Source organism: Belonocnema kinseyi, chromosome 3 (genome assembly GCF_010883055.1).
Source record: "Belonocnema kinseyi isolate 2016_QV_RU_SX_M_011 chromosome 3, B_treatae_v1, whole genome shotgun sequence".
Classification (NCBI taxonomy): domain Eukaryota; kingdom Metazoa; phylum Arthropoda; class Insecta; order Hymenoptera; family Cynipidae; genus Belonocnema; species Belonocnema kinseyi.
This window is the reverse complement of record NC_046659.1, coordinates 96,748,683-96,767,866: the sequence shown is the minus strand read 5'-3', so window position 1 is coordinate 96,767,866 and position 19,184 is coordinate 96,748,683. Positions and strand designations below refer to the sequence as shown.

The window sequence follows — 19,184 nt, the reverse complement described above, 5'->3', positions numbered from 1 at the left end:
TATGTGCGTGCGCGTGTGTGTGTATATGTCTATATTTATATTTATATTTATATTTATTGAGTGCAATTGAATGTATGGTGATTTGACATATATTATCGAAATACCATTTTTTGCGCTTAAAAACATTTTTTTGCAGTCATCAGAGATTATTTCGACGACATTTTTTATAATCGTGAGCTGAAATGTTTAGTATTGTATTCAGAAAAATAATAAAGTAAATGGGTAGTAAGTAAAAAAGTTAACTAGAAAAATAAAAATATTTACAGGATTAAAATTTGGTATTTTATTCCATTAAATTATTCATTGAGGACTGATCAAAAGTTAAAACAATTTTTTTTGTTAATAAAGTATTTGATGATGCAAAGAACATATTTTACTGTATATTTTGCTAACCTGTGAGGCAAATAATCCACAGCAAGCAGGAACTGCAAGAATATTGAAAACTGCAGAACCCACGATTGTACCGATTCCCAGGTCACCTTCGGTGATAAAAGTTCCTACCACGTTTATGAATAATTCTGGACTGGATGTAGCAGCCGCCATAAAGGTAGCACCCGCCACATCTTTCGTGATGTTGATGTCTAAAAGAATAATAATTAACAGAGTGAACAAATAAGGGGTCCGAAACAGAAAGGGCTCATAAACGCATTCCACCGGCCAACTCTGCCGTGATTTTGGAAAACACCGTTAACTGCAATCAATCGAAAAATGAGTTTTTTATATTGGTAGAATCGTGAAGAAAAGATGCATCTGATTATTTAAAAAAAATTTCAAATTGTTAATAACTTTGAAAATAATTATTGCTAAATTTTGGAAAAACGCCGTTAACTGCAAATTTTGGGGAGTCATGATTTGGAAGAGAGCCGTAACTCACCGTAAACTGCAGGCACAACTCTTGGACAGCTGAATGGGCCACAGAAAAAATCGACAAAAAACCACAACGGGCAGTTTCCCCGAGAAAAAAGGTCTTTAATTCGAGAAGTGCCGTAACTGCATTTATTTTGAGCTGCGAAATTCTTTTGCCGTGAACGGCGTTTTCTCAAACCACGACAGGCCTATTTCTGAGTTTCGTGATTCGAAGAGAGCCGTAACTGAATTTCAGCAACGCAGTCAACACGTTAACTGCATTTTAGATAATTAAATCACATTTTTTAAACAGTTTTTTTGAAGAAATGAAAAGTTTATATGCAACTTAGTCAAGAATAAGAAAAAAAAACCTGCAGAAAATGAATTAAAATCCGTGATACACGCGAATAAAGATTCGAACAGTTTTCGTCGATTTTCTCGGCCTCGTTCGTTTTGCAGTCAACGGTGTTTTCTCAAATCACGGCAGAACTATTGTTCAGCTCGAACGAACATAGCCACAATATTCAGCCAATATTTAAACAAAAATTAGCCGAGGGAATGAGTTTATGTGGTGTTAAATAAGGTGAATTTTAATATTTTGTCCTAGTTTTTAATACATTTTATCACGTGAAATTAAACTGAGTATTAAAAAAATTTAATTCAAAGAAAGATGTGTACTCACTTTCGCATATTTTTTTTATAGAGGGCACAAAAAAATCGTCACAAACGATGGCAAGAAGTAAAAACATATAAATTGCGAGTATAAAGTGTATCGCTATATATCCAGATTGCCTTTCCGATCTTGTAAATCCATCGGGTGGAAATTCTTTGATCGCTGGTGGAGTGCAATTTAGATTTTCTCCGGCACTCACGTTTTCCTCCAATTGTAATAATTTTCGCGAGCCTTTAAAGAAAAAAATTGAAATTTTATTCTGTTACTTGAGAAGAGGAATATCTTGTTTGAGGAAGCTCTTCCTCAAAAATGTACTCAGTTCATATGATTTCAATTTTGTCCAAGTAAATTTCACTTGAATGATGAAATATATATGATACAATTGAGTTTCCTTCAATTGACTTATTTCAATCAACAAGTATTTTGTAGTAAACTTCAATTCAAATGATCCAAAATGTAATAAACAATCATTTTGATTTAAAGATATGTTTCTTGAGTTTTACTCTTTTCGCAAATAGTGATTTGTGTGACTATTTTCTGAAACACTGTAAACATTTAATGCCGTCACTGCGTATTAAGCTTTATCAGAGGTAATCAGACACATTCCAAGATTATGTGATTCTGAATCGCAAGTGCCAAGAATATGACAAAATATGATTTCGTTTCATAACAAATAATTACAAGCTACATAGTAGTTTTTTAATTATATAATTTCGTGTTTTCATTCTGATTCGTTAAAAAGGGCACCTGCTACATATAAATCCTTAATTATAGAAAGTTTGATAAATAGTGCGAAAAAATAATTTCAAACTGTAAGAATATTATTATCTACTAAAAATTGTCTGTTCTAATGCTAACTTTTTTTCTTCTTTAAGTAACAACGGAACTTTCCTTATGAGCACATTAGAATTTTTATATTTCATTCAGAGGAATTTTACTAAACAAAAATATTTGCAATTTCAAAAATCTTTAACAAAGAAAGTAACGGGGGGAGGGGGGTTTATTCCTTTATCATTTGATTCATGTTATACGAGATCACTGAAACACTTTTTAACGCACACATCCTTATTTGTGAAGTCTTTAGACTGGCGTCTTATGACTTTGTTATCACACAATCTTTGACGTCAATCGTCTACCCTCATACTTTCCAAATATATGTATATATACATTTTTTCCTCAATTAATAATCAACTTTTCCATCAAACTTTTAATGGTTTAGAGCCCATTTCTTTCATTTTTTTAATAATTTAAAATGATACAGAATAAAATATCTTAGACCTAATTAATATTACTTATATTAGCATCACATTTTTAATACGAGGCTCGCTTTACTTTAAGCTCAAGAAATAGTTTTATAAAATATTCAAATTTTCAGCGAAGTTAATCATTTATTTTTGGGATATTTGTACTTTAGCGCCCAAATATATTTCTAATTTGAGATTTTTCACTTTATTTCGTAACCTTTTTGTTGATTGGTATCCCGATGAAAACTTGTTAGTTGAGCAACAATTGCTCGAAACGAGTCAACTCATTTCGAGAAATATACATTAAATCGATTACCTCAATTTTTTATATAATTTTAATAGAAATATATCTCTGAGAAAAAAATTAGGTGAATTTAATAATGACACTGAAAATTCTACAAATTAAATGGGAATCGAATCAGCACAAAAGGAGTGAATAAATTATTTAAATGATCAAAGACCAGTGAAATGTACTTACGGATATTTTCAAAATTGCTGACGATTTCGCCAGTGGAGGTTTTGGAAAAAAGTCCAGAAAGGCTAATGCAGAGATAGTACATAGAGGGTATCGCCAACACTAGGAATATCCGAAATCCTGCCATGTGCCTGTGTCTCCTAGCCATTGCGATTCGATTTCCTTTCTTTTCAGGCCCAAAAACTCGGAGACACTTTTCTGTTTCCAGTTTGGTAGGAATTTTCGTAAACATTAAATGTGAATGAAACGTCGACGTTTAATATTCGACGTTCTACCGGGCACTGGTACGGAATCGAGTGATACACAAACGGTAGTACTTTTGAATAGTCATTATCTTGAAAGCTGTGATAAGGATAAGATACACCTACCTGTCAAGTCAAACAAACTGTCCCACGATCAAATGGAAACAAGAAATTTTTCTCTGTATCGACATTGACCGACGGACTTTTTGTCCCATCGGTTAAAAACTATAGATCCCTTATCTTAATAGATTATTTTCTACATGGCACTGAAAAAATTTCATTCTGCATAAACAGTCCTCTCGTTCTTTGCTGTCAAATCAGAAAAGTATTTCTCTGCTTACTTTCGGACTGTATTTTAATTCATATTTAAAATTCAACATTGATATAATTGATTGATTTTTCTGGTCATATTGGATTAATTCGGTATCTTGATTTAAGATTTTCAAACCTTATAATTCTGAGAAATGTCAAATAACTGACTTACAATACTGCAAAATGTTAAGGTACATAAAATGTTCATATTTGGAAACTGCTAGGAATAGCGTCGTCCATAAATGACGTCAGTCTATTATTTCTAATTTTTACCCCTCCCCCTTTAAATTAACAATATGTCCATACAGAAAAATCCTCAGTATTTATCTCCCCTAAGTGCGTGACGTCATTTATACATGATTCAATAGGATGGATTAATTATATTTTATTAATATCCAGATTATATATACAAATATATTGTTATTCTATACCCGGTCGGAACCTTGAGATTTTATTGTCAATGAACACATTTTTTATTAATTATACAATCTCAAAGATAAAATATTGCAGCTGAAATGTTGATATGGGTTAAAGAAAGTAAATATTTGTTCCTATATTTAAGGATTTTCTGCTGATAGAAATACATTAGAAGCAAAATATACAACAATACTAAAATCTATTTCCAAATAGTAATTTTTGTTTTTGAAACATTCTATTTTATCCCCAGTTCCTGCGTTTTCTTATTTTTCAAATGCCATACAAAATTGAATATTGAATACATAAGCTGGCATCCAAGTTTTCAAAAAGTATAATAATATTCAAACTAGTTCTGCTATTAATTTCACTTATTTTTTCAATTTTTAAGGATTTAAAAATGTGTTTTGTTAATACTACTAATAAAAATAAAGTCTGCGTCAAGACGTCCCGAAAAAATGGGGGAATTGAAAAAGGGAATTGCCTAGTCATCCTGATATTTCGGGACGAGTAGCCAAAATTATGAATAATATTTGACTGCTGATCCCAAATTTCGCGAAGACGAGATATTTCGAAAATGAATAAGTGGATAGAATTAATAATTTGTTCCAAGTAAAGGATTGAGGAAAATACTTAGTAAATGATTTTTAAAGAAAAATTGTTTTGTCAGAAGCTTGACATTATCGAAGGCAAACAAAGTACACCAATTAAAAGGACTTTACCAAAGGATTTGCAAATTGGCAGGTTCCGTTGATTGCTACCGAGGTTGCGCAATAATTTGAAAGGGAACTCCAATTTCAGGTCATGGAACACAATTCCCAATACTTTTCTGATATTTGATTCACTGATTAAAGCCCCAAGACAGACTGTTCGTGTCTCTTATTATCTGTTCTCTTCGATTAGAAGTAGAAGAATCTGAAAATAAGTAAAGAGACAAGAAAAATGTTACCTTAAAATTCACAAAGTTGAATAAAGAATTTTTCTTAATACATTTTAAGTAAAAAATACTTCTCAATGAATTTTTGTATAAAGTAAGATATGGAAAATATTTATTTGAATTTCACTGGATAAGATGAGGAAGGTCTGGATTATTACATTTTGTTTGAAAGTTGGATTTTTACCTAGGTGTCTTAAGTGGAAAATTTATCAGTATTTCAAATGTTTGAAAGGAGTAAATATATCGGAAGGGAAGTCTTGGAATGGATGGCGACACGCAATATCACTGTTTACATCGATAATCGATATGACTTCTGTCAAGTAGCCTTTGCATCAATTCTGTCATAGTATTATGAAATGACGAAGGTAAGCTGTGTTCAATCAAGTGTGATTAAATTAGTTACAAATAAATTGTAAGATGATTATTTTCGATTAAAGTAGGTTCGTGTCTGTGATACATACATATATATGTAAATTGTTAATTTTTGGGTAATATAGTGTAGCCAAAATTAAAAAATTCTTTCATTTAAAAAGATACCTCTCGAAAATCCCTTAGTTAAAAAAAAAACAGAAGCAATACATTTTTTTTTTAAACGGAAAGTACTGGCCTCGTATGCTTCATTATTTGTGCTTAATAACTATGTGCTAAGTTTAGAAAATTCAACTAATTTGTTAAAATTTAAGTTTATGGTTTAAAATTCATATTTTTGGGTTGAAAATTCAACCATATTTAGACAATTCACCTTTTTATTTTAAAAATTCCTCAGTTTGGTTAAACGTTTTTTTTCTATCGTGACTAACAAATCTTTCCTGGTTAAAAATTCAACTGTTTTGTTTAAAATTCCTCCTTTTGGTTTGGAAATTCATCTTTCTTGATCAAAATTACATCTTTGTTGGTTCAAAATGCAACTGTTCGGTAAAAAAATAACCAGTTTTTGTTTGGGATTCAACTATTTTCTTTAAATTCGACTGCTTTTGATTTAAAATTAAAATATTTTTTTCGTTGATATATCAAATATAATATTATTCGTTAAGAAATAATATATTTTTATTTAAAATTCAACTACTTGGTTAAAAGTTTAACTGGCTTTCTAACTATTTTTGTTGTTGAAAAATCATCACTTTAGTTGCAAGTGCAACTATTTTGTTGAAAATTTAATTATTTTCTTAATGTTCTGTTGAACGCTCTTTTTTTTACAGAAAATTCGTGATTTTGGAATAAAAACTGACAAAATCCAGCTGTCTTCTAACAAATTTGTTAATACTTGTCTATTATGCTTGAAAGTTTAACAGTTTGGTTCTAAATGCAATTGTTTGGTTGATAATTGATATTGTTTTGCAATTCAACTGTTTAGTTCAAAATTCATCTATGCAGGTCAAAAATTCAACTATGTGGTTATAAATTCCACTATTTATTTTTGAAAATGTATTTATTTGGTTAAAAATGCATCTATTCTTTTAAAAAGTCATCTTTTTAGGGTTCCGTATCCCCGAGCTGAAATCCTTATAGTTTCGGTCAGGTGTCCGTCCATCCGTCCATCGTACAAAAGGTCATAACCGGCAATGTTTAAAATTCCAAAAGGGCATAAGTGCCAACATTTGGTAAAGAAAATGGACATAAGCGCCAAAGTTTGAAATCCCGTAATGGCATATAAGGGCCTATATTTGGCACAGCAATAAGACATAAGTGCTAAATTTTGATAGTTTTGTAGTTGGATAGTACCAAGAAATGAGAAATTGTTCTTTCATTAAAATTTGTTTATATCAAATTTTTTGTTATAACATTTTTGTACATAACATTGTTACAAAATTTGTATACACAATTTTGTTATAAAATTTTTGTATATAATTTTGTTTTCAAATTTTTGTTTACAAAATAAAAAAATATTTTATCTTAAGAGTCTGTTAAGATTTAAATTAACGTCATAATTAATAGGCTACGAAACCCTTCCTTTGTTTGCGCACGGCGCCAACTTTTTGTTACAAAAATGCAACTGTTTGGTTGAAAATTCATCTGTTTTAGTAGAAAAGATCTTGTTTGGAAATTCCACTGTCTTCTAAAAAATTCGTCTTTATCTTAAAGATTGGACTATTTAGTCAAGAAATTAATTTTTTGCGGTTGAAGTTAATTTTGTTTGTTTGTTTGAAAAATTGACTATTTGGTCGAAAATTCCCCTGTGTAGATTAAAATTAAACTATTTGGTAAAAAGTTGTCTCTATTGCTTGAAAGTTCAACTATTTGGCCTTAAAAATCCTATCGTTGAAAATGCATCTCTCATGGTAAAAAATTAATCTTTTCTGTTTGAAAATTCAACTATTTTTTTGAAAATGCAATATATTTCGACTTAAAGTTTTAGAAATGTACGTGTTTTATACCTAATTAAATATGATATCTGTACATTAATTTTATTTCTAAAAGAATTTATTCACCTATTCTCGTGAAAAATCACCCCTTTTCCTCTGTTATTGGAGCATCTTGAGCTGTAAAAGTCTGTTAAACTATTATTTTTCCAGGATTTATGTTTTATCTTAAGCATTTATTAAATGAAATCAAAGAAAAAATTTTGAATTAAAAAGGGAGGGGGTGTTCGTATTTGTGAAGTTACATAACACTGGGGGGTTCAAGTTTAGTGTGGTGATCTGTGACGAAGAAGGGTAGGGGTGGAACTGTGTTCAAAATGGGGTGATGTAGTTTTTGAACGGTCCCATAAGAAGAAGATAAAAATCTGGTCCACGATTGAATTTTTCGCATACAAACCGGCAATCTCGGATGAATGAGAAGAGGGAGGGGCGGACTATTCAACAAACGATGTCGGACTTCGGGATAGTTGTTAATGTAGTATGTGTGTGACAACGGGATTGACAGCATGGATACGTCTGACCTAGGAGGAGGTTGGTTGAAATATTTTCAAAAATATTACATAACCATGTGTGCCGTGTCGGTTGCGTGGCCTATAAGCCAATCCCAACAAATACCAATCAGCCGTTGTTCTCCGGGTGACACCTGATAAGACCAGGTCCTGCCACTGTAAAACTGTCGTTCGAAACTCCGAAGGTGAAAACCCATCTTCAAATCGTCGCTCGTCTCGTCTCGTCAATCATCAGTGTTATTTTCCAAATATTCTCTTGACTGTGTTTAACAAAAAAGTGCTCTCTAATCGTAAGCAGGTGAATTCGACAAATTGTGCTGAGGTTTGTGTTCTGAGATTAGGGGTAACTATATTCAGGAAGCGAGTTTAAGGAGTGAGTACTAGAGTTGTTCAATTGATAGGTCAAGTGGTTTTTATCTCAATTATTTTCAAGGACTCTAAATTTCAAGAGTTTGTTCGATCTTCACGTTCAGCCCTAGGAGCAACCAAATTGGGTCAAGAATTTATTCCAAGATTCAAGATTCATCTCGAGTTTTCCATTTGGCAAGTGTTAGGCCTCTTATAAATACTCAAAAATTCGTCTTTAGCAGATTTTACTTTATTGTAATTTACGTAGAGTTTACTTCAAGAAGTTTGATTTCTATTTTATTCAATTAAATACTAAAAGTTTATCAATAGTAATTATAATATTTACGAAGAAAGAGAAAAGAAACAAAATTTCCGGTTGTGTCCAAAAGCAATAACTCTGGTAATTACATTTCATTCATGTATTTTCAATAGCATTTTCTGCAATTTGTGCGTATATTGCCTATTCAGAGTGATTTAACTGAATTAGGCCACAAGCCCATAAAGCTAATGAATTTGGCTGGCTAATTCTTCCTTTCTGTGATTTTGTTTATTCAAAGAAAAAAACTGTCTTATTTACTTTTTAATTTTCTAGATTTTTGTGAATTTTCTTTTATTTATTTTTCTCTTGTGGAAAGACATAACTGGATGAAAAATCCGAAAAACAGCCACGCAAGTCTTTCCTTACTGTTTGATCGAAGCAGTTCTTCCCGTGATGATTTAATAGCAACTTCCTATAAACGGCATTTAGCGAGTTTGAACTGTAAGTGACGTGTCCTTGTATTAGAGTGGACTGTAGAGTTCATCGACTGAATCGGTTTTGTCATTTCACATCATCAGGCACCGCGATTAAAATCTGGGACTTCACCGCAATTTTCCGCAGATTGATCTCTTTTCTATCAATCTTTGCCATAGGAGATAAGGGGTTAGTCAATATTTTTTTCAGATTGACGTTAATGGTTTACATTTTTCGCGATTGAGATGAATGGGGGAAGGTGGTAAGAATGTCTTCAAAGATTAATTGTAAATATCTACTCATATCAATCGGCTGTCCATAATTTGAAACACCACATCATATAAATTAACTCGTATTATGAAAAAATCAACTCGGTCAAAAATTGAAATGGAAGTAATGAAATTTTTATCAGAGCTCAACTAAAAGTTGTATCAAAATAAAAAAGCTTCTGTGATTGAATATTATCAAATTTTGCAATATCTTTCGAATCGTTTCGAAGAAATTGATCTGGAACACAATCTTGTATGGATACAAAACTGCAAGCAAAATTCAAAGATATTGATAGGGACAATTAATTGTTAATCCAAAATCGTATCAACTGCGTGATATCGTATGAAAAATACAAAATATATCGTCCTTGTTTATTGAGAAGCATATGTTCCATGTCATGGCATGTTATAACTTATATGAGTGCAAGCGTACTGTCTATTCAAGTGTAGAAGTGTGTAGGAAGAAGTTGTCAAGAATAAAGCGCGGCCTCATCCACGGTAGCAGACCTTATTACTACTAACTTCATTGACTCGCATTCTCATAAGGTATCCTCTTTTTGAAGAATGAGGTTGGATTGAATTTCCTCGCTGTTCAGGATAAAGGTTCACTCCTAAACAACTCGATCTATTTTATGAACTATCGTCAAAAAATTGGAATAACGAGAACAAAAAAAAAACTCTTCTGCTGTTAAATATCGACATAACAATGGTTCTGTAGTTTGTATAGACATTCAAAAATAGAGTATACAATAAATGAAGTGTCTCGTCGCTCCAAAATTAGGGAAGAGTAGTAAAATATAGGATAGGATTATTGGTGAAAAACACGAATTTAAAACTTTTAAATCAATACCTTGAATAGTTTTCAAGATATGGATATATTATTTTATGTCATTTGCATACCCTTTATCAAGGGAAGAGTATCTTTAGCGACACCAGTTCCCCAACCACACCCTTACACCATGTTACGGGTCCCCACCGTTTTTAACCCTTCTCTGAGGGACATTGAATTCGGCGACATTAAACCGCAGCAAAACCCTTTCTCATTTTCAGCGACCCCCCTTGTTTTTCATACCCCTGTTATAGATAAGAGTGACTTCGATGACACCCGCCCCCAGCCACACCCTTTCGTCCGCTATAGAAATCAAAATTAAGAAATTATGTAAATAATAAAAGGACAAAAATCGATATCTCGAAAACTATTTGAGATACCAATTACCCCTATAGGAGTATTCATTGAAACTTTTCGCAACGGATATCGTAATCTTGAAAATGAAATATAATTTTTTACGTGTAATCCTTGAGACAGTCTGTAAATCCTAAATATTGCTGCATTTAAGGAAAAGGCTCCTAATTCTTATTAATCCTAATAATAATTTAGATTTTTTTATAAGAATAGTAGCTATATGTTCTAAGCGATTGACGATGAAACCAAATATATACCAAATTAACATTTTGATTTAAATACTAATAATATTCTTGAAATTATATGTTTAATATTTCATGGTTTAAAATGGTATATATCTTTCTTAGGGCTTATTCAGTAGTTGTATGTGTTATATGAACATTTGTGTTAACATTTTAAGATAAATGTTCATATAACACATGCAACTACTGAATAAGTCCTAAGAAAAATATATACCATTTTAAGTCTTGTAATATTAAACATAAAACTTTAAGAATATTATTGGTATTTGAATAAAAATGCTAAGATTTGGTTTTATCATCAATCGCTTACAACATATAGCTACTACTATATTATTATAGCTACTAATATAAATTTTATTTGTTACGCAAACATTTAGGTAGAATTTTACTTATTATCTGAGCATTTATCTAAACTTTAATCAGCCAGATGTCCCTAAAAACTAATCGAACTTTTGATGAATACAAAAAGTAGATTCATTAGGAATATAAATTACGTTTAGACTTATCTTTTTGAATTCGCATAATAAATGAAATGAACAATGTATTTATTTTTGTCGATTTCATTAATAAAAGTAAAGATTTGAAAGTGGGACGATGGTCGTGGGGGCTAAAGCGTATATTTTGGACCTACTCCGTCTGCTTGCGGGTTCGATTCTCGCCTCGCACTTTAGAAGAGCCTCGGCGGCCCATGCAGTGGACACTACTATGTCTAGCAAGGGAGTTGTTCCTCTCCGGAGAGTCGTGGGACTGGTACCTCAAGAGAAAACAGTTTTCTCTAAGTACTTAAAGCTGTTACTCTTGGTGGTTCGGATCCCACCTTAAACTGTAGGTCCTCCTCCCATCACCAAGTAAGTGTGTGGGGTGTGTGTGAGGGAATAAGGAAGAAGGTGCAAGAAAAATGTAAACCCTCAGGGGACACATTAGAAGCTTATAATCCGTTCCCAGTAAAGATTTGATTAATTTTGAGATTGATTGTGTATAAAAAATAATATAAAACAATGAAATAATTTATTTTTCATCTCGAAAGTATTTGAATATTTATAGGGAAGCGTCTAATAATTTAAAAATAAGTTCACGGTTAAAATAAAAATGTTTTAATTTTTCAGACATTTAAATTTTTAACTATTTAACCATTTTTTTAATAGACGACTTTCTTACAATAATAGATTCGTTGAAAACATTATTTTTTGGAAACAATTTTTTTTTCTTTAGAATAGACCGCGAGAAAAAGGCTTAAAAAATTCATGAATTTTCGTTATATTGTAAAGAAATTTATGATAATTGCAATAGAAAACTTCTTAACACTGATGTTTTATCTTTGAACATTTTGATTCTATAAAATTATTTGAGCAATTGAAATCTAATTGATTTTCAAAATTGGGTTCTTTAAGAATATTAAAAATAAAAGTTGTAAACATTGAAAATGGAATATTTTGAAATATGAATGTGTACGAAAAAAATTTATAGCTAAACCATAGATATTTATCCTTGATCTAGCCACAAATATCGTTAAAACCAAACGGATTTGTATTGGAATTCACAATTTAGGTTAAAATTATACAGATCACACAAGCCTATTCGAGATAAAAATAAGCGTAACTAATAACATCACTTATTTTTAAATTTGTATACTATTTCTTAACTTGGGTGCGAACTTATATCAGTTTCCGAATTTATTACTAACCAACTTTGAAAGATCTCAAGTTTGATGAATGAAGTATTTTGATTTTATAATTTTGAAAGAGTTTACTACTATCAAAATTCAAAACATTAGACTTTTGTCTCTTTTCTTTGAAATATTGAAGTGTTTAATAACCGTAACATCCTAAACTAAAAGCTAACAACCTTCAAAGTATCTACATTTTTTAATGTTCGAACATTAAAGTTTTCAAATCAAAATTTTCGAAAATAGGCAGCTCCTTTTTGAAAACTTTCATAAATGATAAGAATTGAATGATCAAGCATTAAAAGCAGTAAATTATCGAAAGATAAAAAATGGGATAATCTTATTAGAAAAGATCAAAGAGATTTGATGACTAGTCCCTTTTGATGAGATAAAATTCGCAGCTCTTGAGATGTTATCAAGTTAAGCGTTGGACGAGTTCTTTTTCCACAGCACGTAATCCATCACGCAAGGAGGAATTTTCGCAATATTACACGAAAACGATTTAAGCTCCTTTTCGTGACTCTTTGCGATCTTAATGAGAAGAAATGAGAACCATTAGTGCGAGAGTCAATTTGAAGAGGGAAACGATATTTATCATTAATCTTGTCATAAATGTCGTTACAAATGAAACCAGTGATATTGGCAAAATCTTAACAATTTGAATTTGCAGCAAATTTATTTGGACAATTAATATTTCTGAAACAAATTTTAAATCCTTAAAACAAAGATCGTATGTAGCTGATATGAAAATGTTGGAAGTTTGAATAAAGTGTTAATGAAATTTGAATGATTGGGAATAATTTTGACTGAGGTCTAAAATTTACTCGGCAATTTATAATTTATTTCGTCGTTAACGCTAAAATGATGAAGATAAAAAAGGCCTGATAATTGATAACTATAACTGGTTCTTAAAGTTTTATATTTTTCAAGTTAATCATTTTGTTCCAAAAGTTTAATATTCTATTTTAGGTTCGGATCCATTCCTTGCAGTTAAAAATTCAAATGTTTGGTTTAAAATTGAACTATTTTCTTGAACAGTAATCGTTTTCAGTTGAAAATTCACCTGTTTTGGATAGAAAGTTTGTCCGTTTGGATTGAAAACTCATATTTTTTGGTAGAAAAGTCATCTTTCTTGATTGAGAGCTAACTTTTTTGTTGAAAGTTCAACTTTTCTGATTGAAAATTATAATATTTTCGAAAATATATTCGTCTCTTAAGCTTGCAAAATCAACAGTTTGATTTAAAATTAGACCATTGGGTTGAAAATTCATCTTTGTATGTTCAAAATTCAAATATTTTATTAAAAACTCATCTTTGTAGATTAAAAATTCATCTTACATTGATGAAAATGAACTTTTTCATTGACAAATTCAACTATGTTCTGAACAATTCAACTACTTGGTTAGAAACTAATGTATTTTTTTGGCTTAACTATTTCGTAGCAATTTTTTCTTCATTGATTGAAAATAAATCTTTTGTTGAAAATTCATATTTTTTATGGGAAATATTTTTTGGTTGAAAATTCAAGTGCTGTATTGATATATTAACGGGTTTTTTGAAAATTCTTTTTTTTAAGTTGAATATAAATTTTGAAAACCGAAAATTCAACTATTTAAATAGTTGAAAATTCGACTTTCTCAATTGAATTATACTGTTTTTTACTTGATATTTAAATTTTGTCGTTTAAAATACTGAAGATTATAATATTTGTTGAGAATTCTTCTTTTTTACTTTAAAATATGATTGTTTGACTAAAAATTAATTTAATTTTGTTAAGGCTACATAAACTTTGTGGAAAATTCGTCGATTTGGTTGAATTTAATTGTTTTTAATTTAAATTGAAAAATTGTTTTTTTGAAATATCACCTATTATATTTTTTGTGATTTAACTGTCTTACATTAGTAGTTCATCATTAAAGTTCAACGATTTGCTTAAAAAGTCAACCTTTTTTGTTGAAAATTCATGCATTCTATTAGAAATAAGTCTTTTTTGGTAAAATATTAATCTTCTTTATCGAAAATTTATCTTTTTGATTTCAATTTAATCTATTTAGTACAGAATTATCTTCTTATGGTTTAAAATTAATTTTTTAAACTGACAATTCAACTGTTCCATGTTTGGTTGAAAGTTTTTCATTTTTAGTTAAAAATTCGTCTTTTTGGTAGGAAATTCCTTTTGTTTAATTTGTTCGAAATTCATCTCATTTGCTTGAAAGTTCAAGAGCTTGGTTGAAAATTCATATTGTTTACATGAAAATTAATTTTTGTTGATAATTAAATTCTACTTTGTTGTAAATGAAGTATATTTCAATTTAAAATATTAGAAATGTAAGGCGTTTTAAATTGAATTAAATATAGGACCTACATTAATTTTGCGGTTTAAGCTTAATCTTTTTTTTTTAGAAATTTATCTTTGTAGGTTGAAAATTCCAATATTTTATAAAAAATTCAACTATTTTGTTTAAAATGCAATATATATATATATATAGTTGAAATCTTAGGTATTTAATTCGTTTCATATTGAATTCAGAATAGTAGCTACATTAATTTTATTTAAAAGAATAAATTTATTCCCCCATTTTCATAAAAAATCACCCTATTTCCTCATTTTTGAGATCACTTTGGGCTATGAGGTGTGATGTATTTTTTTCCCGTGTAGATGAATGGAATTAAGTGCGATTAAGTAAGTATCTCTTAAGATCGGTAATTAGTGAAGATTCGACAGTAAAAGTCGGGTCTGGATCAGCGGTTCAGTCGCTCGACCGACCAAGTTGTTGAGTCGTGTTATACCTAGTTTATACGACGTACATTAGGCATGAATGGCATCTACTCTGCCCAGTTGAATGAGAGCAATTTAACTTCTTTAGGTTGCTTAATCGGTAGGAAGTCACATCAGCCACATAGGTATTATCTACACAAGGCATCCATACGTCCACGTTCTGCATTGAGAGAAATGTATAAAAATTCTATTTGCTTCCTTTATCGATAATTGTAGTCTTCTATTTTATTCTCTTTTATATTTTTGATAAATTTGCAGAATTAGGTTTTTAGTCATTGGAATTAAATAATTAATGATAATCAAAAAGTTTCAATTACATTTTTCAAGATTGGGTTTAAGCTAATAAATATAATAGATATCTTTATGGGATGTCTGTCTTTTCTAACTTAACTGTAAAATTTCCTTTTCGATTATATAAAATTGTTAATGTGAAACTTTAAAATAGTAGCAAGAATTTCACGGGACTCGTGCTTATTACACGTTTCTTATTTTGATTGCTTAATTATCAAATTAAAATATTTGCATCAATTTAAAATACTATAAAGTGTAATTAATAATCATAAATTGAAATAAATATTAAAATTTCTACATTGGTTTTCATACAATTTTAATTTTAATCGGTTATATCAGTAATCTGTAATCTTTACTTGAATATAAGATTTTATACTAGTATGAATTAGAAGCGAAGAAAAAAATGATTGAAAACTCTTCAATTTTGAAGATCTATAAATAAAAGTTCTTAAATTTAAGTGATTTCGAAGATCAAAACTCAAGTTTTCAATTCTAAACTTTCCAAAATGATTACGTGGAAAAATGAAAACTCAACATGTGATTTTTAACTGTAGGACAATAATTTAAATAGTAAGGTGTAATATTTGGATATTAAAATTTAATTTTCAGATTTTAAAGTTTAATATCTGGATCTTTTTATATTTAGAGTTTATAATAGTTGGACATTGAATTTCAATATCAAGTTATCACATCGTAATATCTAGATAGTTGTCCTATAGTTACAAATCCAGATCTTGAATCTCAACATCCATTCTTCTCCGTGAAGAAATTTCAAATGTAAATAATCAAAGTTACATAATTTTTTATTTTAAATTTTATATTGCATCATTTTTAATTGTAAATTCTCATAATTAAAAACCCTTCAATTTTAAAGATGTGATGTAGGGGCTAAGGTTGTAAAGTAGAGAATATTCCCATACGATTTTTGCCCCTACTTTTGCGCTCTTATGGGCACAAGTTTCCAAATCTTCCATTTGGGGATTCAAAATAGAGGCTTAGTTTTTTTCCCTAATTTAACGCTCCACATTCTACCTTCCTGTACAGAATAAAGTTATTTGACAAAAATTTAACAAAAGTAGAGCAAGAACAAGATTTAATGAAATTTGCGTAATGTTTCAAGTTATTTTATAAACAGAAAAAATATCCATTAAATTTTATAAAACTAATCCTATAGTAGAGGATACGCTGGGTAGTTTAATAAAATTTAAAATCGTCTAGTCTCGAAACTATAGAGAACAGTTCTATAAAATTATAACCGATTTTTCGCCACAAAAAATTAATCTTTTGTATTATTATATTATTACTATTATACTCTAATTTTTGTTCACATGTTTAAGCCATCGACATATAGAAATGGACCGGTAACACTTTGGGGAGAACGGAAATGGGTTCTAGAGAGAGAGAAAACATATGAGATGTAACCTGCCTTTATCTGCTTATTAAAAAAACTTGGCAACCTTAAATTCTTCTTGAAATTGGATTGAAAATGCTACAATAATAATTGCTTTGTGAGTTCAAAAATAATTTGATTTAATATTTATTTACAATAAATTATAATGAAATAAATTATAAAGAAAATTACAATAAACCTCACATTATTGGGGCAATCACGACACAAAGCACGGTCCTGAGCTGTACCAAACTTCACGCAACGAAAATATTTTCAACCAATCAGCTTTATCTAGAAAGAGATAAGTATACGCCTTATATGTTTCTCTCTCACTATAGCCCATTACAGGTTTTTAAAAGGAAATTACACTTTTTTTCATGGTTTTAAAATTGGAAGAAAATTGGTTGAATTTGGGAAGGTTTAATTAGCAATTTAAAAATTATTAGTTTTCATGTGTTTTGAATTTAACACAAATAATTGAAATTTTAAAGGCTTTGATCATAAAAAAATTTTAATATCACAATTTTTGATGAATATAAATTTTGTCAGTTTAAAATGAAGTTCAAATTCTTTAATTTTCAAGGTTCTAAGGTAGAATCTTTTTTTTCATTTTTAATGTTTCCCATTTAAAATTATTATTCAGTTAGAAAGTTTGTTTAGTATAATTTAATTTATTCATTGATTTTATAAAAATTCACCTAATTAGCTTGAAGTTCAAATTATAATCATGTTCCGTAATAACAATTTTGAATTCTAGAAATTCAGAAGTTTCAACTTTGAGACATTCAATTTACTTTTCAATATTAAATTGTCAAATCTTGATCGCTTTCAATTTATAATTGTTCACATTCAAAAGTTTGCAATTTTTAATTATTTAATTTTGAACGCTTTTAACTATAACTTATTTTTAATGATCTAATCTCAAAATGTTCCATTTTTAAGGTTTTGACCTTGCCCTATTTTAAAAATTTTTAATCTGAAATCATTCAATTTCGTAATTCTTCAATTGAAGAGAAAATTGTGTAAAAGGAAAGTCTATTCCTTCAGAATCTGTGGTAACTAATTTGGAGTTATTTTTTGTGGTACAGAAAAAACTCAATACAAAAGATTTGAATCTTTCTTACCTTTTTCTTTTGACGTTTATTCTTGTGCATTTGACACCTCTTTTGGGGGGTTTTGTATCTGGGTTCTTTATAATCTTTAATATCTTTAAAATCTTAGCGCTATTTTGCATTTTTCCGTTTGCTCGCAGCCACCAGATTAGGGCAAACTTCTTTCCTCTTAAAGCCATTTCGATGTTATCACTTAAATATTTATTATTAAAAACAAACTAAACTGTTGCTTTCACAAACTGTGGCGATGGAATTTTAGAGAAAACAACAAAGTATCTGTCACGAGGGCGCAGGAATCGAGGCAACGAGGCCACATATTTTGTGCGTTAAAATTTAAGAGCGGTAAAAGAGAATTTAAAAATTCTACGGAGAATATGGAGCTTTAAATGAGACATAAGTAAAACTCAATAATATAGAGGAAAGACCTTCAATGTAAGGACTAAAGCTTATACAGAAGCAAAAAAGAATAAAAATATCTTTAGGAGTGGCTACATAGGAGCTAGTAGAATAAACAGCCGCAAAGTAGGGACAATACTTCCACTTGGAGCGTCAAAGTAGGGCCTATATTTCGACTCAAGCAAGTTTTTAATTCGTAACCTTTCAAATAGAAGGAATGTAAACTAACAAAATTACACAATTTTGAATTGTCAAGCTCAAAACCTACATAATTTATTATTTTAAGGTTTAAAAATTAAAAGCTCTTCAATTTCAAAGATTTAAAATTGATCATTCTTTAGTTTTAACGATTTGCAATTGAAATTTCTTCAAATACAAAGGCTCATAAATAAAAAATCTGAAATCATGATTTTGATGATTTTTTAGATTAAAAGTCAAGAGTTTTCAAATCTTAAACTTTCAAATAGATGACATTTTAAATATAAAACGTCAAAATTACAGAATTTTTAAATGTAAGACTTAAATTTTGCATAATTTTAACTGTAAATTTAGAAAATAAAAAAATTTCATTAATTTTGAAGATTTACAATTAAAATTTCTACAACTTTGAACAGTTACAATAAAAAATGTTTGACTTGTCAAAATTTAGAATTCGAAAATATTCGTTTTTAATATTCATATTTTAAAGACATTTAATTTTGAAGGTTTTTTTACCTTTTTATGATTTTTTTTACCTTTTATGATTTGCAATTGAAAATTCCTT

General features: G+C 29.6%; 2 protein-coding genes across 2 annotated transcripts in view; one reads left to right on the top strand and one right to left on the bottom strand.

The window, feature by feature from the left end:
• LOC117169615 (sodium/potassium/calcium exchanger 4-like) overlaps window positions 1–3,514 on the bottom strand; it is a 22,876-nt gene extending 19,362 nt beyond the window's left edge. The window contains exons 1-3 of the mRNA XM_033356067.1: window positions 3,242–3,514; window positions 1,529–1,750; window positions 394–581 (exon numbers count right to left, since the gene is read on the bottom strand). Of these exons, the coding sequence (XP_033211958.1) occupies window positions 394–581; window positions 1,529–1,750; window positions 3,242–3,470 (639 nt within the window). The 5' untranslated portion in view covers window positions 3,471–3,514. The remainder of the gene's footprint in view (window positions 1–393; window positions 582–1,528; window positions 1,751–3,241) is intronic.
• Window positions 3,515–7,963: 4,449 nt separating this feature from the next.
• Window positions 7,964–19,184, top strand: part of LOC117169547 (sodium/potassium/calcium exchanger 4) — a 33,298-nt gene continuing 22,077 nt past the window's right edge. Inside the window, exon 1 of the mRNA XM_033355967.1 lies at window positions 7,964–8,034. Coding sequence (XP_033211858.1) covers window positions 8,010–8,034 — 25 coding nt within the window. The 5' untranslated portion in view covers window positions 7,964–8,009. The remainder of the gene's footprint in view (window positions 8,035–19,184) is intronic.